We start from the raw sequence: 25,484 nt of genomic DNA, 5'->3' as shown, positions 1-25,484 counted from the left end.
TAATTTATTTATTACAGACTATTACCCTCATCTTTTATTAGTTGTTTTAATTGGAATTCATTATTGAGATGAGTATTATTAATTAATTTATTTATTGCAGACTATTATCCTCATCTTTTATTAGTTGTTTTAATTGGAATTCATTATTGAGATGAGTATTATTAATTAATTTATTTATTACAGACTATTACCCTCATCTTTTATTAGTTGTTTTAATTGGAATTCATTATTGAGATGAGTATTATTAATTAATTTATTTATTACAGACTATTACCCTCATCTTTTATTAGTTGTTTTAATTGGAATTCATTATTGAGATGAGTATTATTAATTAATTTATTTATTACAGACTATTACCCTCATCTTTTATTAGTTGTTTTAATTGGAATTCATTATTGAGATGAGTATTATTAATTAATTTATTTATTACAGACTATTACCCTCATCTTTTATTAGTTGTTTTAATTGGAATTCATTATTGAGATGAGTATTATTAATTAATTTATTTATTACAGACTATTACCCTCATCTTTTATTAGTTGTTTTAATTGGAATTCATTATTGAGATGAGTATTATTAATTAATTTATTTATTACAGACTATTACCCTCATCTTTTATTAGTTGTTTTAATTGGAATTCATTATTGAGATGAGTATTATTAATTAATTTATTTATTACAGACTATTACCCTCATCTTTTATTAGTTGTTTTAATTGGAATTCATTATTGAGATGAGTATTATTAATTAATTTATTTATTACAGACTATTACCCTCATCTTTTATTAGTTGTTTTAATTGGAATTCATTATTGAGATGAGTATTATTAATTAATTTATTTATTACAGACTATTACCCTCATCTTTTATTAGTTGTTTTAATTGGAATTCATTATTGAGATGAGTATTATTAATTAATTTATTTATTACAGACTATTATCCTCATCTTTTATTAGTTGTTTTAATTGGAATTCATTATTGAGATGAGTATTATTAATTAATTTATTTATTACAGACTATTACCCTCATCTTTTATTAGTTGTTTTAATTGGAATTCATTATTGAGATGAGTATTATTAATTAATTTATTTATTACAGACTATTACCCTCATCTTTTATTAGTTGTTTTAATTGGAATTCATTATTGAGATGAGTATTATTAATTAATTTATTTATTACAGACTATTACCCTCATCTTTTATTAGTTGTTTTAATTGGAATTCATTATTGAGATGAGTATTATTAATTAATTTATTTATTACAGACTATTACCCTCATCTTTTATTAGTTGTTTTAATTGGAATTCATTATTGAGATGAGTATTATTAATTAATTTATTTATTACAGACTATTACCCTCATCTTTTATTAGTTGTTTTAATTGGAATTCATTATTGAGATGAGTATTATTAATTAATTTATTTATTACAGACTATTACCCTCATCTTTTATTAGTTGTTTTAATTGGAATTCATTATTGAGATGAGTATTATTAATTAATTTATTTATTACAGACTATTACCCTCATCTTTTATTAGTTGTTTTAATTGGAATTCATTATTGAGATGAGTATTATTAATTAATTTATTTATTACAGACTATTACCCTCATCTTTTATTAGTTGTTTTAATTGGAATTCATTATTGAGATGAGTATTATTAATTAATTTATTTATTACAGACTATTATCCTCATCTTTTATTAGTTGTTTTAATTGGAATTCATTATTGAGATGAGTATTATTAATTAATTTATTTATTACAGACTATTATCCTCATCTTTTATTAGTTGTTTTAATTGGAATTCATTATTGAGATGAGTATTATTAATTAATTTATTTATTACAGACTATTACCCTCATCTTTTATTAGTTGTTTTAATTGGAATTCATTATTGAGATGAGTATTATTAATTAATTTATTTATTACAGACTATTACCCTCATCTTTTATTAGTTGTTTTAATTGGAATTCATTATTGAGATGAGTATTATTAATTAATTTATTTATTACAGACTATTACCCTCATCTTTTATTAGTTGTTTTAATTGGAATTCATTATTGAGATGAGTATTATTAATTAATTTATTTATTACAGACTATTACCCTCATCTTTTATTAGTTGTTTTAATTGGAATTCATTATTGAGATGAGTATTATTAATTAATTTATTTATTACAGACTATTACCCTCATCTTTTATTAGTTGTTTTAATTGGAATTCATTATTGAGATGAGTATTATTAATTAATTTATTTATTGCAGACTATTATCCTCATCTTTTATTAGTTGTTTTAATTGGAATTCATTATTGAGATGAGTATTATTAATTAATTTATTTATTGCAGACTATTATCCTCATCTTTTATTAGTTGTTTTAATTGGAATTCATTATTGAGATGAGTATTATTAATTAATTTATTTATTACAGACTATTACCCTCATCTTTTATTAGTTGTTTTAATTGGAATTCATTATTGAGATGAGTATTATTAATTAATTTATTTATTACATACTATTACCCTCATCTTTTATTAGTTGTTTTAATTGGAATTCATTATTGAGATGAGTATTATTAATTTATTTATTTATTACAGACTATTACCCTCATCTTTTATTAGTTGTTTTAATTGGAATTCATTATTGAGATGAGTATTATTAATTAATTTATTTATTGCAGACTATTATCCTCATCTTTTATTAGTTGTTTTAATTGGAATTCATTATTGAGATGAGTATTATTAATTAATTTATTTATTACAGACTATTACCCTCATCTTTTATTAGTTGTTTTAATTGGAATTCATTATTGAGATGAGTATTATTAATTAATTTATTTATTACAGACTATTACCCTCATCTTTTATTAGTTGTTTTAATTGGAATTCATTATTGAGATGAGTATTATTAATTAATTTATTTATTGCAGACTATTATCCTCATCTTTTATTAGTTGTTTTAATTGGAATTCATTATTGAGATGAGTATTATTAATTAATTTATTTATTACAGACTATTACCCTCATCTTTTATTAGTTGTTTTAATTGGAATTCATTATTGAGATGAGTATTATTAATTAATTTATTTATTACAGACTATTACCCTCATCTTTTATTAGTTGTTTTAATTGGAATTCATTATTGAGATGAGTATTATTAATTAATTTATTTATTACAGACTATTATCCTCATCTTTTATTAGTTGTTTTAATTGGAATTCATTATTGAGATGAGTATTATTAATTAATTTATTTATTACAGACTATTACCCTCATCTTTTATTAGTTGTTTTAATTGGAATTCATTATTGAGATGAGTATTATTAATTAATTTATTTATTACAGACTATTACCCTCATCTTTTATTAGTTGTTTTAATTGGAATTCATTATTGAGATGAGTATTATTAATTAATTTATTTATTACAGACTATTACCCTCATCTTTTATTAGTTGTTTTAATTGGAATTCATTATTGAGATGAGTATTATTAATTAATTTATTTATTACAGACTATTACCCTCATCTTTTATTAGTTGTTTTAATTGGAATTCATTATTGAGATGAGTATTATTAATTAATTTATTTATTACAGACTATTACCCTCATCTTTTATTAGTTGTTTTAATTGGAATTCATTATTGAGATGAGTATTATTAATTAATTTATTTATTACAGACTATTATCCTCATCTTTTATTAGTTGTTTCACGACGTTTCGGCCAACTATCCCTCGGGATAGGAACTCCGACTCTCCTAGCTACATCCATTGCAATTTCTTCCGTAGTTGTCATCTCGCCACGTTTTCGCCAATAATAGTAATTGCAGTGGATGCAGTTAGGAGATTCGGATTCTTAGGATATTCATTCCGGAGAGCTTCGTCACATAATTGAGAGCAGAATGCTCACTTGAGAGACATTTATTTCGTTGTGTAAACAGGCGTGGCTAAGTTGAGTATATTTAAGTGCTTAATAACAAAAACAATAGCATATGTTACATGATAAGGGCTGTCCCCTTTTCATGTAAGTATAAAAATAGAGAGATTAGTTAAAATGAAAATAAGAGAAAGCAGAAATCGAACCCTGGACATAAGTTTTAAAGAACAATAGGTTTAAATGGAATGTCCAGTAAATTGTTAATTCGGATGAAATAAATAATAAATAAACTATTCAATTGTTAAAAGAATGTGGATAATAAAATATTGGTTAAATAAATTAGATATGTAGGTTGAATTCCTTTGTGAAAATAAAGAAAAAATAGGTTATTGAAAAATCAGAATGTTCAGGAAACGTGCAAGTCCACGCATGTTGATGGCACGTGAATTTTAGTCACGTTGGCCGGACATGCATGGATTTCTCAATATAGGAAGTGAGCATTAGTTAGTTAGAGAGACAGTCAGTGAGAAACTCAGAGAGAGTCTGGAGTTTGGAATTCGAACGTCTAGGAAGCGAAACGATCACTTTGAAACTAAAATGTGAAGCTTTGAATTCTTGATGACGAAAATCACGACCGGTCGTGACGAAATAAACCATCATGTGTTTTATAAAACGTCGTCTTGTCTTATGAGTCTTACAAAAAGGTAAAGTGAAAATTGTATTATATATCTGTGTTATAAAATGTCATTACATACACGTCTCGACATCTCATATCCACAATGTGAATCTACATCATATCTACACAAAGACTGTCTCTTCATCCCTCCTAAGACTCTTACACTTCTTAACATGTAAACAAAAGAACATTCATCATGATAAGTATAATTAGAGACTCGTCATATTATTTAATTGGAATTCATTATTGAGATGAGTATTATTAATTAATTAATATTAATTTTATTTATTACAGACTATTACCCTCATCTTTTATTAGTTGTTTCACGACGTTTCGGCCAACTATCCCTCTGGCCATCGTCAGGTGGTAACACCGAATCTCCTAACTGCAATTTATTCCGTAGTTGTTGTCATCTCGCCACGTTTTCGCCAATAATAGTAATTGCAGTGGATGCAGTTAGGAGATTCGGAGTTCCTATCCCATCGCGGTTACCACCTGACGAAGGCCAAAGGAATAGTTGGCCGAAACGTCCTGAAACAACTAAGAAAAGATGAGGATAATAGTCCGCAATAAATAAAAATTAATAGCATATTCATTCCGGAGAGCTTCGTCACATAATTGAGAACAGAATGCTCACTTAAGAGACATTTATTTCGTTGTGTAAACAGGCGTGGCTAAGTTGAGCATATTTAAGTGCTTGCTTTAAGGATGCATTTCTTTATTTTTTTTTTTTTCTGTGCGCGTGGTATTTCCAAACAATAACCCCTCAGATAATGACCAAACTAAATATCGCTTGACTCCGGTAATCTAATGAGAAAAGGTGTTTCATCTGACTATTGCTTTGGTATTAAATATGTTCAGCATAACTAATAATACCTCGGAAGAGATAAAACTAATATCATTGTTTTATTCAGGGTTTAAATAGCGCGATTAATGTTTTTGCGAAAATAATTTCTAATCTTCTCTTCTTTTATATATAAATAAAACAGTAGACGTATGTGTGTGTGTAAATATTCAACAGGTAAATTCTTAAACTACTGGTCACATAACATTGAAATTTTCAGGAAATAATATTCATGCACCAAGGATAGTTTATAATGAGTAATATCTTTGTTTACATACATGTATATCGCGTACAGACATCGGCAAATTTACATGCAAAATGTCTACTCTTACTAGCCGACATTTTTGTTTTATGCGCATGCGCATATTCGCTTTATTCCTTCAAGTTGTTTCGAAAACATCGGGCTGGAACGCTAGATGTTTTGATTTCAATTTTAGCTAATGACACCGACTCATTTTTTTTCATGTCTTTGTATTAATAAATAAAAAACTGAAATAATACGTAAATTTTACCCGTGGTTTTTGTAAATACGAAGGAAAACCTATATATCTATTTTTTATTATTTATGTATCGATTAGACAAATATTACTTTCAAATAAAAAAATTCTAACGCTTCCAAATGCGTGCGTTTTTCTTTATTAAAAAAAAAAGTATTCCAGACATTAATTCAAATATACGAAGACATACCTATATGTCTTTATTATTATTATTATTATTATTAATATTATTATTATTATTATTATTATTATTTGATCGATTAGCTTAACAATCATTAATTTCAAATAAATATTCGGTGTTTCTGCAGTGTACATACCGTGTTATATTTCAGATAGAATTTTAAAGTTAAATTAAATTCATATGGTATCTTTCTTTTTCATTAAATTGTTAGGTGAAAGTGCAGAACAGTTAAAAAAGCCTCCTTCCCCGTGTAAAGAATGGATTCCTAAATAATAACATTATTCTTTCAGCATAATTCGTACACTACACTAAATTCTTACGTTTCCGAATGCGTGCGTTTTCTTTTATTTTTAAAGTACTTAGAATTTCAGAAGTTGTTTTTCCTTTGTTTATAAAGACATAAGAATTTAAGGCGTTAACTCAAATATACGAATACATATCTATAGATCTTTATTCTTTAACCAATTAGATAAACAAATATTAATTTTATACGAAAATTCTAACGTTTCCGAATGCGTTTTTTTTTTTAGAAAAAAGAATTACACATACGAAAACATGCTTATATATGTTATTCATTTATCGATTAGATGAACAAATATTAATTTCAAACGAAAAGTGTAAATTTTCTGAATGCTTGTGTTTTTATTATTTTGAATTTTTCTGATAAAAATGTCCTTACAAATTTTCGAATGAGTGTTCGTGGTTCCATTTTGTTGTTTTTTAAAATATTTTCTTGAAAGATTTACTGAAGATTTTCAAATAATTTAAGACAATTATAACACAAAATCGACGTTTATTTTCATACAAAATAGAATTTTTCGTAACTAATAAATTATAAATAATCATTAGATTTTGAGTAAAATTCCTTTCTTCACCTTTTGCAGTTTTCGTAACAAAGTTAAAAATTCATTGGAATGGATGAATGAATGAATGAATGAATGAGATCACGACCGAAGACGAATACAGTTCATACTTTTACGGAACTCCTGAACGACAAGGGTCAAATTCTAAGTTCTGTTACCCATTGCTTTTAAAACGACACGTCGCTTACAGTAGAATAAGTAATTTCCGTGAATATGATTTTCATAAGAACAAAAACAAAAAAAAACATGTATTCACCATTATGAATTTATGTTTTGTTTAATGTATTTTATTATAATGTACGAGAACAAAATATTCAAATATCTCATATACAACCTAGCAATGCCAGGTACTTCAGCTAGTACAAAATAATTGTATATATTTATCATAAATATTTATATGTTCTTAAAAAATAACTGAACTATTTATTTATATATATATATATATATATATATATATATATATATATATGCGTAATTATATTTTAAACAATATATATGCCGCTCATATTTCATTCAAAAAGTATCACAAAATAAAAACAAATAAATAACATTATATATATATATATATATATATATATATATATATATATATATATAAAGCAAACATTTATTATATATATATATATAAAGCAAACATTTATTATATATATACATATAGAAAGCAAACATTTATTATATATATATATATAGAAAGCAAACATTTATTATATATATATATATATATAGAAAGCAAACATTTATTATATATATATATAAAGCAAACATTTATTATATATATATACATATAGAAAGCAAACATTTATTATATATATATATATATTGAAAGCAAACATTTATTATATATATATATATATATATTGAAAGCAAACATTTATTATATATATATATATATTGAAAGCAAACATTTATTATATATATATATATATTGAAAGTAAACATTTATTATATATATATATATATATATATATATATATTGAAAGCAAACATTTAGTATATATATATATATAAAGCAAACATTTATTATATATATACATATAGAAAGCAAACATTTATTATATATATGTATATATATGTATAGAAAGCAAACATTTATTATATATATATATATATATATATATATATATATATATATATATATATATATATATATATATATATATATATATATAAAGCAAACATTTATTATATCTATATATATATATAAAAATGTAATATTTGGTTCATTAAAAATGAATAAAACCATATTTCTACGTTACCAATTTAATTGAAATTTTCAGAAAATCTATTTTTAAAGTCAAAGAATGTTTGCATGTTATTAAAATAATTTAACATTGCGAATTATAAAAATATTAAATTATAAATGAAAATATTTTTCGTAACTGCGAGATTGTCCCCATTTCATTTCCGGTAGAAATGAGCCTTTCACTTATTGAGATAAGTATTATTTGTATTAATTTTATGATACTCATGCAGAGAGTGATCCGTGCTGAAATAATAACGTTATTATTTAAAAGGCCATTCTTAACATGGGGAGGGTGTTTTGTACCTATTCTGTATTTTAACCTTACAATTGAATAAAAAAAACGTATCGTAAAACTTTAATTGGGAAATACTATTTTAAAAAATAGCGCTGATCACTCACTACATTTTTTCCTTTTATTATTCTTAAAGAGTAAAACTTTTCTTATTCATGAAAAGAGTTAAGCCTACGTAAATAAATAAATAAATAAATAAATAAATGTTTGTACACGTGACAAATTATCAATAAATGGTTTAGTTACTTTTTTTTTAATTATTTATGAAAAGAGTTAACGTAAATAATCTTTGTAAAAGTAAGTGCGAAAATGCCGTAGTTTTACTCCCAGGCGTAATTTCTATACTTATAGGTTTTTGGAAAAAATTGTCACTGGATTATTATTGATTGGACACTAATTAAACAGATTATTAAAAAAAAAAATTTAAAAAAGAAATCATTATTTCGACATTTGAAAGTGATGCTCACTTTTTAGTTACAGCATTTTGATAAATCAGTCACCCATTTTGTAACCAATAAAAACGCATTATATCAAAACCATAGAAAATAAAAATAATATGAGTCTCTACCGCATTTGTAAGTCAGAAATATATTTGTTTCTCAAAGAAAAAAAAATAGATTGAACATGACTTTTTATTGTTTTTATGAAGATAAAGTTTCGAGTTTTAAAAAAATTTTTTTTTTTTTTACTTATTTAGTTAAAAGTCAGTTTGTGGGTGTTTTTTGTTGTTTTTTTTTTTTTTATAATTTGTTTTTATGAAAGGTGGGGGTTTTTGCTTTTTTTCCAAACTTTTTTTTTTTAATTTTTTTAAGTATTATAAATTTCACTAACATGCTGGAGAAATGTTGGTGCTAATGCAGAGCGTTATCCGCGCTATTTTTTAAATCGTATTTCCACGTTTAATTAAAGTTTTATGATATGTTTTTTTTATTCAATTGTAAGGTTAAAGTACAGAATAGGTACAAAACACCCTCCCCTCCCCATGTTAAGAATGGCTTTTAAAATAATAACATTATTATTTCAGCACGGATCACTCTCTGCATGAGTACCGAAATGTTCAATAATTTGGTATTTTTTTAGATTAGGTCCACCTCCACAATTTTCCTTTAAATGACGACATATATAGGTTTTCGAGTATGCTGAATACGGAAATCGCATTGAAATTTTGCGGAAATCAGTAGTTATCAAGATATAAAAAGTTATATTCTTTGGCAGCCATTTTTTTACGCGCGCACGCACGAAAACTCATGACAATGAACAATGCACTACACCCAAATGATGATAGTGACTGACTCTATGTGAAAAGGAAAGACGGAGGAAGAGGACTAGTCGGTATAGAAGACAGTGTAAATAACACAAAAAAAAAAGAATTAGAAAAATACAAAAATGCAGAACACCGAAAGAATATTTACTACAGCAAGAGACGCGGAAGAAACAAACAAAATAGAAAAAGTGACGAGGAATAAGACGGGGAAAGAAACATGAGACGAAAAACAGCTACACGGACGATTCATAAGAATTACAAAAAAAAAAGACACTAACGAAAACACCTGGAAAGGGATACAAAAAGGAAACCTAAACAAGGAAACTGAATCACTAATAACAGCTGCACAAGATAACGCAATTAGAACCAACAATATAAAGCAAGGATCGACAAGACACAAGAAAACAGCAAATGCAGACTCTGCGGACAAAGAGACGAAACAATAAAGCACATAATAAGTGAATGCAGTAAACTAACCCAAAAAGAATATAAAAATAGACACGATCAAGTGGGGAAAGCAGCACATTGGCAATTATGCAAACAATTGCATCTTGAACACTCACACAAATGGTACAAGCATAAACCAGCAGCATACTGGAAAATGAAAGTCACGTGGGACATGGATATATAAAACGAATAAACCCATCCAAGCAAAAAAATGGATATCATAATAGTTATTAAGATGGAAAAGTCATGCCAGATTGTAGATTTTACCGTCCCTGCAGACCACAGAGTGAAGATCAAGGAGACTGGGAAACGGAGCAAATACACGGAACTGGGCAGAGAGTTCAAGGGGATCTGGAAAATTAAGAAAGTCAAGATAACACCACGAATAGTAGGAGTGCTAAGAACGATGCCGGAAAACTTTGAAAAAAAATGAGAGAGATTGGAATCAGAAGGATGGCCGAGAAGATACAACGAATTTCAATAATGAAAAGTTCAGAAATATTAAAATGAATGTGGAGACTAACACCACGCTACAAAAGCATCTACAAAATTGTGGATGGTTTATGCCCCTCTAGGGGATCAAGGTTATGGATTGATATGGATAATCTTTTTTATTATTATTGCTACTACTACTACTATTATTATTATTATTATTATTATTAATCATCACTATTATTATTATTTATTTATTAATTTATTTATTTACACTAATGCAAATCAATCTAACCGACGAAATCTTTATATTTGCGAGAAAAAAAACATTAACATAGAGAATAGTCAATAGATATTCGTCACAATGTTAAGAATGGTTTTCTCCGCAGCTGCTATGAGGAAGGTGGTCTCACTCTACCATGCTAGAAAGATATTTACGCCTGAAAGTATCCTGTACCTCAACAAGGTCACCATTCGCCCTCTGTCTCATCAACATTCGCCCTTTGTCCCATTGACATTCGCCCTTTGTCTCATCGACATTCAACCTCTGTCCCTTCGACATTCAACCGATGTCCCATCAACATTCAACCTCTGTCTCATCAACATTCAACCTCTGTCCCATCGACATTCAACCTCTGTCCCATCAACATTCAACCTCTGTCCCATCGACATTCAACCTCTGTCCCATCGACATTCAACCGATGTCTCATCGACATTCAACCTCTGTCCCATCGACATTCAACCTCTGTCCCATCGACATTAAACCTCTGTCCCATCGACATTCAACCGATGTCTCATCGACATTCAACCTCTGTCCCATCGACATTCAACCGATGTCCCATCAACATTCAACCTCTGTCCCATCAACATTCAACCTCTGTCTCATCGACATTCAACTGATGTTCCATCGACATTCAACCAATGTCCCATCAACATTCAACCTCTGTCCCATCAACATTCAACCTCTGTCCCATCAACATTCAACCTCTGTCTCATCGACATTCAACCTCTGTCCCATCGACATTCAACCTCTGTCCCATCGACATTCAACCTCTGTCCAATCAACATTCAACCTCTGTCCCATCGACATTCAACCTCTGTCCCATCGACATTCAACCGATGTTCGATCGACATTCAACCTCTGTCCCATCGACATTCAACCTCTGTCCCATCGACATTCAACCTCTGTCCCATCAACATTCAACCTCTGTCTCATCGACATTCAACCTCTGTCCCATCGACATTCAACCGATGTCCCATCGACATTCAACCTCTGTCTCATCGACATTCAACCTCTGTCCCATCGCGATTCAGCCTCTGTCCCACCGACATTCAACCTCTGTCCCATCGACATTCAACCTCTGTCCCATCAACATTCAACCTCTGTCCCATCAACATTCAACCTCTGTCTCATCGACATTCAACCTCTGTCCCATCGACATTCAACCTCTGTCCCATCGACATTCAACCTCTGTCCCATCAACATTCAACCTCTGTCCCATCGACATTCAACCGATGTTCCATCGACATTCAACCAATGTCCCATCAACATTCAACCTCTGTCCCATCAACATTCAACCTCTGTCCCATCAACATTCAACCTCTGTCCCATCAACATTCAACCTCTGTCTCATCGACATTCAACCTCTGTCCCATCGACATATAACCTCTGTCCCATCGACATTCAACCTCTGTCTCATCGACATTCAACCTATGTCCCATCAACATTCAACCGATGTCCCATCAACATTCAACCGATGTCCCATCGACGAAATGTTGCATCCCTTTACCTGTTTTACAAATATTTTAATGGTAGATACTCCGACGAACTTCAAGCCCTTGACGTAAATACCCCCGACAAACCTGACAAGCAACAAGATCTCACGCGTACACAGTAGAGATTCAATCAAAGGTCAAATATGAACAGGTAAAATTATAGAGGAATAAAAATCAAATCAAATGAGGTATAGGTTGTTTAAACAGTTACATTTAATTTAGCTTAAATTAGCGGTTTTTGAAAAAATGACAAGTGCGCATTTTCTTTTTGGCGGCACTGTATATTTCTAATGGGAACTATACAGTATTATGGAACGTTTATTTCGCTGGAAGTAACACTTGAAACTCAACCCTCGGGTTTGAAATACAAAATGTGATCGGTTTATCAGCCAATGTACTAGTGGATATAACCGGAAAAAGAAATCAAGAAACGAAAGAAAACTCACTGTCTGTTTAATCTATGTTTAATGTTGATTTGAAAACGACTATAATTCAAAAATCAACAAGTGAAGCATGAATGCTCCCCCACTTGAGTGCACAGTGAACGAACCATGAAAAAAGACTAAGTTCAGCATTTGTCCCCCCCCCACCATTTAGCCCCCAAAATCCTGGTGAAAATGAACAAAGAGTGCAGTTTTAGGCCTTAACATATGTAAAGTTGAGTTCTGCACACTGCAAAAAAAAAAAAAAAGAAATGACTAAGTCCATCATTTGCCCCCCCCCCATTTAGCCCCAAAAGTCTCCAAGGCCTTAACATATTTAAATTTGAGTTCAGCACCATGCAAAACTGCTAAATAGACATACACAGAAAATTTTGGACAAAAACTGTAAAATGTTTCCAAAAATGGAGTGTTTTTATTAGTCCTAAAAGAGCTCCTGGGGTACACTCAAGAGTTATCGTGAAGTGTAGACAAACAAAATTATATAGAAATCAGTGAGTTACAACTTTTCAGAAAGTTTTATAAAAATCCAAGGCATCATTTTTTTTTTTTTAAAGAAAGTCTCTCTTATTTTTTTTCTTGTATTCGGGTCTCTTATATCTAGGTTACACTTGTATTCGGGTCTCTTATATCTAGGTTACACTGTACATTTAATAAGTAGGAGTGTGTGTGCAAATTGTCTTGTTAATTGTATGTTCTATTCTTAATTGTATATTCTATTGTTATATTCTATTGTTAATTGTATGTTCTATTGTTAATTGCATATTCTATTGTTAATTGTATGTTCTATTGTTAATTGCATATTCTATTGTTAATTGTATATTCTATTGTAAATTGTATATTCTATTGTTATATTCTATTGTTAATTGTATATTCTATTGTTATATTCTATTGTTAATTGTATCTGCTAAGTAAGGATTGAGGAGTACTATTGCCAAATCTGGGCAGGAGCTGCTAGAAAGGACTTGTCCTGCCTTGATAGAGTTCAAAATAGACTTCGTAGCCTCGTAGGAGATGTCCTTTTCTCTTCCGTGCAAACTCTATCTCACAGAAGAGATGTTGCGAGTTTTTCTTTGCTTTATTGTTATTTTCATGGCAAGTGCTCGACTGAGCCCAATCTATGGTCCCCCCTCGCCAAACTTTCACAAGAAACACTCGTCTAGCTGAAAACACTATCAATAATCCCCCCACTCTTTATCTGTACCTAAACCTAAACATAGATTCCATGAAAAAAGCTTCTTTCTTAGAACTGCACGCCTGTGGAACTCTCTTTCGTTTTCCTGCTTTCCAGCTGACTACAATATGGTTGTCTTCAAGTCCAACGTAAACAAGTTCTTGATGAGCCGTTCCACATAAGTTAACATATTTACCGAATTTCCATTACTAACGATTACTATATTGTCCAACTGACTAATGTACACGCTTCAACGTTTATCCTCGAGTGGCCTCTGAAACTTGATAAGTGGTGATGCCTATGTAAAAAAAAAAGATATAAAAACTTACCGCTACATGGGTATGCACATATGAAAACATCATCTTCATGAGCTCGTAAACATGTGGGAATGGGACATCACTGTATTTTAGAAACGCAATTGACCCTCCCTCTCGATCGTACAGCCAGTCAAGAGACGCTTCGATTTCTTTCTTTATCCCTTCGTGCGACATTCCTTTTGTGGCCGAATCAAAGGAACGATTAAAAAGAACTTTGGTCGACAATCCTCTATGTGGTTTGTATTAGAAGCAAATTTGTCTCTTAGGTTTTTATAATGGAGGGGAAACGATAAAAAAAAAGAGCGAGCAAGAAACGCACAGAAGTTCAGAAATAAAATGCAATGAAGAAAATAGTAGATGGGGGCACAGGTAAGAAATTTAGAGAAAACGGCGAAGAGAAAAAATAAAGAAATTAAGTCTAAAGAGTGCAGTTCATGATATAACGATGACTCATTGAAGTAACCAGAGGGTAGATTTTAATTGCCGTTAAAAAAAAAAAAAAAGAAAAGAAATTTTAATTGTTTCTATTTCAAGGAACAGCGCACCTCGATCAGATAAGAAATAATAACATCTTCAACAACAACTGCAACAACAAATCAATTATATTGAAATACAAAACTACAACAACAAATCAATTATATTGAAGTACAAAACGTTTTTTATTATTCAATTATTTTTATTACAATTCGTTCTAAAGATTAAACAGTATCATCAAATTTAAATTTGAAATGTTACATAAAGTGTATTCACACGTAGGGCAAGTTATGAACAGTACATAGGGTTCGAGCAAAGCCGGGCTGAACTGCTAGTAGTAAATAAGATTGGTTTTGAGAATAATAGTGAATTAATAGCAAATAATTTTGGGTTTGAGATTAATAGTGAATTAAGAGTAAATAAGTTTAAAGTTTAGAGTAACAGTAAATTAATAGCAAATAATTTTGGGTTTGAGATTAATAGTGAATTAATAGTAAATAAGTTTAAAGTTTAGAGTAACAGTAAATTAATAGCAAATAATTTTAGGTTTGAGATTAATAGTGAATTAAGAGTAAATAAGTTTAGAGTTTAGAGTAACAGTAAATTAATAGCAAATAATTTTAGGTTTGAGATTAATAGTGAATTAAGAGTAAATAAGTTTAAAGTTTAGAGTAACAGTAAATTAATAGCAAATAATTTTGGGTTTGAGATTAATAGTGAATTAAGAGTAAATAAGTTTAGAGTTTAGAGTAACAGTAAATTAATAGCAAATAATTTTGGGTTTGAGATTAATAGTGAATTAAGAGTAAATAAGTTTAGAGTTTAGAGTAACAGTAAATTAATAGCAAATAATTTTGGGTTTGAGATTAATAGTGAATTAATAGTAAATAAGTTTAAAGTTTAGAGTAACAGTAAATTAATAGCAAATAATTTTAGGTTTGAGATTAATAGTGAATTAAGAGTAAATAAGTTTAGAGTTTAGAGTAACAGTAAATTAATAGCAAATAATTTTAGGTTTGAGATTAATAGTGAATTAAGAGTAAATAAGTTTAAAGTTTAGAGTAACAGTAAATTAATAGCAAATAATTTTGGGTTTGAGATTAATAGTGAATTAAGAGTAAATAAGTTTAGAGTTTAGAGTAACAGTAAATTAATAGCAAATTATTTTGGGTTTGAGATTAATAGTGAATTAAGAGTAAATAAGTTTAGAGTTTAGAGTAACAGTAAATTAATAGTAAATTATTTTGGGTTTGAGATTAATAGTGAATTAAGAGTAAATAAGTTTAGAGTTTAGAGTAACAGTAAATTAATAGCAAATAATTTTAGGTTTGAGATTAATAGTGAATTAAGAGTAAATAAGTTTAGAGTTTAGAGTAACAGTAAATTAATAGCAAATAATTTTGGGTTTGAGATTAATAGTGAATTAAGAGTAAATAAGTTTGGAGTTTAGAGTAATTGTAAATTAATAGCAAATTATTTTGGGTTTGAGATTAATAGTGAATTAAGAGTAAATAAGTTTAGAGTTTAGAGTAACAGTAAATTAATAGCAAATTATTTTGGGTTTGAGATTAATAGTGAATTAAGAGTAAATAAGTTTAGAGTTTAGAGTAACAGTAAATTAATAGCAAATTATTTTGGGTTTGAGATTAATAGTGAATTAAGAGTAAATAAGTTTAGAGTTTAGAGTAACAGTAAATTAATAGCAAATTATTTTGGGTTTGAGATTAATAGTGAATTAAGAGTAAATAAGTTTAGAGTTTAGAGTAACAGTAAATTAATAGCAAATTATTTTGGGTTTGAGATTAATAGTGAATTAAGAGTAAATAAGTTTAGAGTTTAGAGTAACAGTAAATTAATAGCAAATTATTTTGGGTTTGAGATTAATAGTGAATTAAGAGTAAATAAGTTTAGAGTTTAGAGTAACAGTAAATTAATAGCAAATTATTTTGGGTTTGAGATTAATAGTTAATTAATAATAAATAAGTTTAGAGTTTAGAGTAACAGTAAATTAATAGCAAATTATTTTGGGTTTGAGATTAATAGTGAATTAAGAGTAAATAAGTTTAGAGTTTAGAGTAACAGTAAATTAATAGCAAATTATTTTGGGTTTGAGATTAATAGTGAATTAAGAGTAAATAAGTTTAGAGTTTAGAGTAACAGTAAATTAATAGCAAATTATTTTGGGTTTGAGATTAATAGTGAATTAAGAGTAAATAAGTTTAGAGTTTAGAGTAACAGTAAATTAATAGCAAATTATTTTGGGTTTGAGATTAATAGTGAATTAAGAGTAAATAAGTTTAGAGTTTAGAGTAACAGTAAATTAATAGCAAATTATTTTGGGTTTGAGATTAATAGTGAATTAAGAGTAAATAAGTTTAGAGTTTAGAGTAACAGTAAATTAATAGCAAATTATTTTGGGTTTGAGATTAATAGTTAATTAATAATAAATAAGTTTAGAGTTTAGAGTAACAGTAAATTAATAGCAAATTATTTTGGGTTTGAGATTAATAGTGAATTAAGAGTAAATAAGTTTAGAGTTTAGAGTAACAGTAAATTAATAGCAAATTATTTTGGGTTTGAGATTAATAGTGAATTAAGAGTAAATAAGTTTAGAGTTTAGAGTAACAGTAAATTAATAGCAAATTATTTTGGGTTTGAGATTAATAGTTAATTAATAATAAATAAGTTTTGAGTTTAGAGTAATTGTAAATTAATAGCAAATAATTTTGGGTTTGAGATTAATAGTGAATTAAGAGTAAATAAGTTTAGAGTTTAGAGTAACAGTAAATTAATAGCAAATTATTTTGGGTTTGAGATTAATAGTGAATTAAGAGTAAATAATTTTAGAGTTTAGAGTAACAGTAAATTAATAGCAAATTATTTTGGGTTTGAGATTAATAGTGAATTAAGAGTAAATAAGTTTAGAGTTTAGAGTAACAGTAAATTAATAGCAAATTATTTTGGGTTTGAGATTAATAGTGAATTAAGAGTAAATAAGTTTAGAGTTTAGAGTAACAGTAAATTAATAGCAAATTATTTTGGGTTTGAGATTAATAGTGAATTAAGAGTAAATAAGTTTAGAGTTTAGAGTAACAGTAAATTAATAGCAAATTATTTTGGGTTTGAGATTAATAGTTACTTAATAATAAATAAGTTTAGAGTTTAGAGTAACAGTAAATTAATAGCAAATTATTTTGGGTTTGAGATTAATAGTGAATTAAGAGTAAATAAGTTTAGAGTTTAGAGTAACAGTAAATTAATAGCAAATTATTTTGGGTTTGAGATTAATAGTGAATTAAGAGTAAATAAGTTTAGAGTTTAGAGTAACAGTAAATTAATAGCAAATTATTTTGGGTTTGAGATTAATAGTGAATTAAGAGTAAATAAGTTTAGAGTTTAGAGTAACAGTAAATTAATAGCAAATTATTTTGGGTTTGAGATTAATAGTGAATTAAGAGTAAATAAGTTTAGAGTTTAGAGTAACAGTAAATTAATAGCAAATTATTTTAGGTTTGAGATTAATAGTGAATTAAGAGTAAATAAGTTTAGAGTTTAGAGTAACAGTAAATTAATAGCAAATTATTTTGGGTTTGAGATTAATAGTGAATTAAGAGTAAATAAGTTTAGAGTTTAGAGTAACAGTAAATTAATAGCAAATTATTTTGGGTTTGAGATTAATAGTTAATTAATAATAAATAAGTTTGGATTTAAGAACAATAGTAAATTAATAGCAAATAATTTGGGGTTTGAGATTAATAGTGAATTATTCGTAAATAAGTTTGGAGTTGAGAACAATAGTAAAATAATAGCAAATAATGTTGGGTTTGAGATTAATCGTGAATTAATAGTAAATAAGTGTGCCCTTGAAACCAATAGTGAATTAATAGCAAATAATTTTAGGTTTGAGATTAATAGTGAATTAATCTATAATGTAGTTTACTTGAACATGGCTCACACTTTTTAATTTATTTTGAAACACGCAGCAAGCATTTTAATAAGTTTTGAGACGAAAATTTGGCTACCAAAATGTCTAAGTTAAAAGAGTTGCAAAAACTCCTCCGTCAATTTTTGGTTTAAACACTTGAAATTTTAGATGTAGATAACGTGGATAAGAGTAAAACTTTGTATTTTTATTTAAGATCAAAATAATAAATGTTAAAGAATCAAAATTGAGGTCAAAGTTTTAAAACATTACCCAATTAGTCAGGCAATTTTTGGTCTACACATTTGAAATTTTACATAAAAGTGTAGTCACACATGGGGCAATTTATGAACGGTACATAGGGCAGAAATGCAAGCAGTAAATAAGGTTGGTGTTGAGAGTAATAGCAAATTTATAGCAAATAATTTTGGGTTCGACATTAATAGTGAATTATTTGTAAATAAGTTTGGAGTTGTGAACAATAGTAAATTAGTAGCAAATAATTTTAGGTTTGAGATTTATAGTGAATAAAGAGTAAATAAGTTGAAACTTAGAGTAATAGTAAATTAATAGCAAATACTTTTGGGTTTGAGATTAATAGTGAATTATTAGTAAATAAGTTTGGACTTGAGAACACCAGTACATTAATACCAAATAATGTTGGGTTTGAGATTAATAGCGAATTAATAGTAAATAAGTATGGAGTTGAGAGTTATAGTAAATTAATAGCAAATAATTTTGGGTTTGTGATTAATAGTGAATTAATCTATCTATTATATCTATAAAAGTGATATTGTCTGTTTATGTGTGTATATTTCCCTAGCAAACTACTCTGTCAAATTTTAATCCACAGACTCGAGATTTGATATAAGGTGTGTTGAGGTTTGGGAAAAACTTTTTAATCGGTTTTCGGCCAGAAATATGGCTGTCAAGGTGTAAAAATTCAGCAAATTGATCTTTGAAAACTCTACCAAACATCTCCGCTAATTTTGGGTCTAAACACTTGAAATTTTAGATGTAGGTTACCTAGATATAAGTACAAAACCTTTATTATATATATATATTATATATATATATAATATATATATATATATATATATATATATATATATGCATATAAAGTTATTAACAGTGCACAGGGCTCGAGCAAAGCCGGGCTGCACTGCTAGTATATTACAAAATGCGATTTGTTAAAGAATCAATTAAACAAAACAAGTGTCATCATTATCTACATAAGAACAGAGCTCATTAATATCGCAACATGTAATTTATGATGTGAAATGCCCAGGCAACATTTGTGTAAAGGTGGACCTGAATTAATTAAACATAGACGTCCTTTAAAAATAGTATTGCACACTTATAAAGTGACTAGTCTATTGCATTATTAGTAACAATGGTCCAGGGCCTATATATTAAGCAACAACTACGCAATGATAAAATTTCAAATTTGGAAGAACTTTGGACAAGAATTAAAGAAAAGTGGGATGCCTTTTTTCCAAAGTCTAGCTACAGTCTAATTTAAGGAATTTCCAAAAGATTGCAGGCTGTCAAATGGCAGAACGGTTATGCTACTAAATATTAATTAGTTCATTGGGTTTCTGCTGTATTTGTGTTGCATTAATGTCCTAAACTAACATTTAAATAACAATTTTCCATTGTGCGGACTTTCTTTTTGTCTCCTCAATTTTAAGTTATTTTTTGAAATTGAGGTGAACATTAGAATATTTAAATTAAAAAAAAACAAATATAAACAGGTAAAATAATAGAATCAAAAAAGGCTAATCAAATGATGTATGGGCTGTTTAAACGAGCTTAAATTTGCAGTTTTTTAGTTATATATATATATCTATTATATATATAGATAGATTATATTAATAGCAAAACTACCCGTCCATGAGTGAGTTAAAAAACAGTCTACAGAAAGTGGACTCTGAGTTATTAAAATATGATAGGTTATGAAAAGGAAGGGTGTAAATTTTTATATAAATATAAATATATATATATATATATATATATATATATATATATATATACATATAGACATATATATAACGCATACACTTTTTTTAAATAAAAAAATTTGGTTGAGACTAACACTTTTGGAGTAGAAAAGTATATACATACATACAAACATATATATTCATGTATATAAACATATATATACATGTATATATAAACATATATATATATACATGTATATATAAACATATATATATACATGTATATATAAACATATATATATACATGTATATATAAACATATATATATACATGTATATAAAAACATATATATAAATGTATATATAAACATATATATATGTATAAACATATATATATATATATACATGTATATATAAACATATATATACATGTATATATAAACATATATATACATGTATATATAAACATATATATATATATATGTATATATAAACATATATATACATGTATATATAAACATATATATATACATGTATATATAAACATATATATATATACATGTCTATATAAACATATATATACATGTATATATAAACATATACATATGTATATATAAACATATATATATACATGTATACATAAACATATATATATACATGTATATATAAACATATATATACATGTATATATAAACATAGATATAAACATATATATATACATATGTATATATAAACATATATATGTTTATATATACATATGTATATATAAACATATACATGTATATATAAACATATATATACATGTATATATAAACATATATATACATGTATATATAAAAATATATATACATGTATATATACACATATATATATACATATGTAGATGCACATATATTTACATGTGTATATACATATATATTTACATGTGTGTATATACACATATACATACGTATACATACACGCATACATACGTGTAGATACACATATACATACGTGTACATACATATACGTATATATACATATATATACACATATATGCATATATATACACATATATACATATATATACATATATATATACATATATATACACATATGTACACATATACATATGTATATATATACATATATATAGACATATATACATATATACATATATTTCCACATATATACATATATATACACATATATACATATATATACACATATATACATATATATACACATATACATATGTATATATATATACATATATATACACATATATACATATATATGCATGCACATATATACATATATATGCATACACATATACATCTGTATATATACATATATATGTGCACATATATATGCACATATACATATATATATGCACATATACATATGTATATATATACATATGCGCATATACACATATATGCACATATACACACATATATATGCACATATACACATATATGCACATATACACATATATGCACATATACACATATATATGCACATATAGGCACATATGCACATATACATATGTATATATGCATATATATGCGCATATATACATATATATATGCACATATACATATATATATGCACATATACATATATATGCACATCTACATATATATCCACATATACATATATATATATGCACATATACGTATGTATATATACATATATATATATATATATATGCACATATATACACATAGATATGCACATATACATATGTATATGCGCACATATACATAGATATATATGTGCACATATATACACATATATATGCACATATATACACATATATATGCACATATATATACACATATATATATGCACATATATACACATATATATACGCACATATATGCATATATATGCACATATATACACATATATATATGCACATATTATGATTGCAACGTCTTGTCAGACGAGTGCCACTCCCTCAGACATTTAAAATCCATGAGCCCAAATGCCTGAGGAAGTATCTATACAAATATGATGTTACAGAGTCTTAGCTTTGTACGACAGCTAAGTCTCTCTCTAGGTTCAAAATGTTGAGATCCAGCAACAAGCGAGAGCAAGATAGCCAGAAACAAATTAAATTGCAGACCAGCTTAATGCGGATAATGGTCTTCCGCTTTATGTTTTTTTTTAAATCAGAGATTTGCTTCTCCGAGAAAGGTTGCCTTCACCACGGCTTACGGGAGCCCTCTCCACCCCAAAAGTATATATGCACATATACATATGTATATATATACATATATATGCGCATATATACATATAAATATATATGCACATATACATATGTATATATGTAGATATATATGCGCATATGCGCACATATATATGCACATATACATATGTATATATATACATATATATGCGCATATATACATATATATATGCACAATGTATATATGCGCATATATACATATATATAGGCACAATGTATATATGCACATATATGTGCATATATATATATGTATATATGCGCATATATATGTATATATATACATATGTATATGTGCATATATATTTGTATATATGCGCATATATATGTATATATATGCATACGTATATGTGCATATATATGCATACGTATATGTGCATATATATTTGTATATATGCGCATATATATATATATATACATATGTATATGTGCATATATATGCATACGTATATGTGCATATATATTTGTATATATGCGCATATATATATATATATACATATGTATATGTGCATATATATTTGTATATATGCGCATATATATGTATATATATGCGCATATATATGTATATATATGCGCATATATATGTATATATATACATATGTATCTGTGCATATATATGTATATATGCGCATATATATGTATATATATACATATGTAGATGTTCATATATATTTGTATGTATGCGCATATATATGCATATGTATACATATGTATATGTGCGCATATATATGTATATATATACATATGTATATATGCGCATATATATGTATATATGTGTGCATATATATATGTATATCTTAGGTATCAATACACTTTGAAATTTACTTCATGTATGATAACCAAATAGGGATATATAACATATGAGGAATATTTGGAATCAAGTCTCCCCTGGCTGTTTTAGTTTCTCGTTTATCAAGACCAGGGTTGTTGGGGAAATATCAGATATTTTGTAATTAATTTGAAAAAGTAAGAAAACAAATGACTATCATTGAAACAATAACTATGATTGAAAGGTGCAATATCTTTCTTGTTATACACAAATCCTTTACAATTACCACTATTATAGGTTTTTGAGAGTTCTGAAAACGAAAATAATAGTAAATATCCTATTAAACTTGTAGTTTCCAAGATATGAAGAAATTATTTAGTAGTGGCTTACTTTTCTTTATTACTTTAACGTAAAATTAACATCTATTTATAATCAAGGTGGCCATAAATTGGTACTCATTTTACGTTAAATTAATACAGAAAAGTGATTCCGTCCTCTTTAGGCAGTAATGTGAGACCGTAAACAATTCAGGTCATTAGCTTTTCAACTAGTCTACTTTTGTTAAATTTTGCTCAATAGTTGCCGAGATTTCGAACTTATAAAATTGCCCCCAAAAGTGGTGTATCTACACATCTATTTATGGATATATTTTTACTCGTCGTCAGATTGAATATTGAAATGCTAATATATTCGGTTCTATGGGCCGAAACTATATGAAAATTTGCAGCCTTTTTAGTAGATTATAATACTATTCTATGGTTAAAATTTCTATGACAATTGGTTAAAAGAACCTATATTTTCAAACCAATAAATATGCCCAAATTAGCATACATTTATATATAGTGCCCTAGCAAGCCAGCTTTAGTTTTGATGCTTTGGGATGAATTTTGCTTCGGATTTTTGTTTTTCGTGATTGTCTCCCCTGTGGCCTTAACTGTGTATTCTATTAAAATACAAATAAATATTAGAACAATTATTGAAATATAAACGCTTACCACTACACGGGTATGCACAAATGAAGATGTCGTCTTTATGAGCTCGTAAACTATGAAGTTGTGACAAAGCCTCTGGTAAGCTGAGCATAGAGGGGAATGGAACACCATTGTATTTTAGAAAAGCAATTGACTCTCCATCTCGATCATACAACCAGTCAAGAGATGCTTCGATTTCTTTTTGTATCTTTTCATGCGCCATTTTCTTTTTTTTTCTTCTTTTCTTTTTTTTTTTTTTTTTTTGAAGTGAAGAGAAGAGTTTAATGTCAGCTGGTTTACATCAAGGTAAAATGGCTTTAACCAAATTTGTATGACTTTGTTTGCTAATGTAGAGATAAAGTTTCTTGCTTAGGTTATATAATAAAGATGTGTACATATATAAATAAAGTGAGAGGGGAGAATAAGATAAGAAGAAAGACTATGTGAAAAAGGCAATAATAAAGTAGGCCACTGATAAAAAAGAAACGGGGAGGAAAAAGATGGACGAGGTAAGACGACAGAAAAATAAAGGAATTAATGAAATTGAAAGAATCTGTAGAAAAAGACGAACGGAAAAGCAAATTAAAGCAGGAATAACTCATTTAAAACAAGAGTTTTACCCGGTTCATTCGAATCAAGGAACGTCATCAGAAAAAAAGAAAAATTTTTAAATGTAGTAGAATTTCTAGGATTATGATTGAATGGTTTTTGTTTGATAAGTAGAATAACAACGACTCGTTGAATTGTGTGTTTCGTTTTACGACGTAGTAACTCTTTCCAGGTCATTTAATGGCAAGAAAGAAAAAAAAAACGAAACACTGAGAACCCTAAGGAGTTATGCATTATAAATATTATAGGAGACCTCGAT

The 25,484-nt window shown here is 27.5% G+C and overlaps 1 protein-coding gene across 1 annotated transcript in view; it reads right to left on the bottom strand.

Annotated features, from left to right (window-relative positions):
- Positions 1 to 25,073, bottom strand: part of LOC145283589 (sulfotransferase 1A1-like) — a 39,965-nt gene extending 14,892 nt beyond the window's left edge. Inside the window, exon 1 of the mRNA XM_080132517.1 lies at positions 24,641 to 25,073. Within this exon, the coding sequence (XP_079988643.1) occupies positions 24,641 to 24,839 (199 nt within the window). The 5' untranslated portion in view covers positions 24,840 to 25,073. The remainder of the gene's footprint in view (positions 1 to 24,640) is intronic.
- Positions 25,074 to 25,484: the final 411 nt, after the last annotated feature.

Source organism: Euprymna scolopes, chromosome 1 (assembly GCF_053919585.1).
Source record: "Euprymna scolopes isolate OS-2025 chromosome 1, ASM5391958v1, whole genome shotgun sequence".
Classification (NCBI taxonomy): Eukaryota; Metazoa; Mollusca; class Cephalopoda; order Sepiida; family Sepiolidae; genus Euprymna; species Euprymna scolopes.
The sequence above is the reverse complement of the archived record's forward strand: the minus strand, read 5'-3'. Positions and strand labels throughout refer to the sequence as shown.